This window comes from Sphaeroforma arctica, assembly GCF_001186125.1.
Source record: "Sphaeroforma arctica JP610 unplaced genomic scaffold supercont1.11018, whole genome shotgun sequence".
Classification (NCBI taxonomy): Eukaryota; class Ichthyosporea; order Ichthyophonida; genus Sphaeroforma; species Sphaeroforma arctica.
Genome location: NW_014029540.1, coordinates 1 through 871, shown reverse-complemented (window position 1 = coordinate 871; position 871 = coordinate 1). Strand labels below are relative to the sequence as shown.

The following is an 871-nucleotide window of genomic DNA, read 5'->3' as shown; positions in this document are numbered from 1 at the left end:
TTACACGTGCACACAATACACGCAACACATCAGACACATATACCCGCAACAAACTACGTACATACACCCAAACACATACAAACAACACACACACAATACATGTATACATACACATGCACACGTACACACATGCACACATACGCACATACACATACACACATACATATACACATTCACACACACATATATACATACACATACACACATGCATCCACACACATACACACATACACACATACCCACTACCAATCGCGCAGCGATGTGCGTATTGGCTGTCAAGAGCTTCTGTGCCTCGTCCAGTTGATTCACCCGCACCCACGTGCAGCCGTGCTTCTCCACAACAAGCACGCCGTGGCTGTCTGTGCTGTGGCTGTGCTTCTGAGAGGTGCTGCTGGGCGTGTTACCTACTGCGTCGATCTCACACACGCTCATGTCCTCTATATCCTGTAGGAAGTGCTCGGTGGTGCCACAGTGTTGTGTTTGCTTCTGCGTGTTCTTGTCCTTGCAGCCCTGTATTGGATAGGCGAATAGGCTCAGTGGGTTGAGATGCGGTTTAAGATGCAGTTTAAGATGGGGTCTAAGGTGGGGTTTAAGATGGGGTTTAAGATGGGGTTTAAGGTGGAGTTTAAGCTGGAGTTTAAGCTGGAGTTTAAGCTGGGGTTTTAAGGTGGGGTTTAGGTGAATTGGCAGTGATTAGATACGTGTGTGTATATACATACGTATATACGTGCCCACCCACCCACCCGCTTCTCCTCCCCAAAAAAGAGATTGCTCACACGCACACATTTAATCTTCGTGCCATTCATCAAAGGACACAAGTCCTGCCCTGTCTACAAGGGATATGTTCCAGGAGAAATCAAAAGAACCCAAA

General features: G+C 47.2%; 1 protein-coding gene across 1 annotated transcript; it reads right to left on the bottom strand.

Moving 5' to 3' along the window:
• Positions 1–239: 239 nt before the first annotated feature.
• Positions 240–432, bottom strand: SARC_17503 (hypothetical protein; the record flags this gene model as incomplete). The annotated part of the gene is made up of 1 exon (XM_014288406.1): positions 240–432. A coding segment is annotated over one exon (193 nt), but the record flags the coding sequence as incomplete, so codon positions are not given.
• Between the last annotated feature and the right edge of the window lie 439 nt (positions 433–871).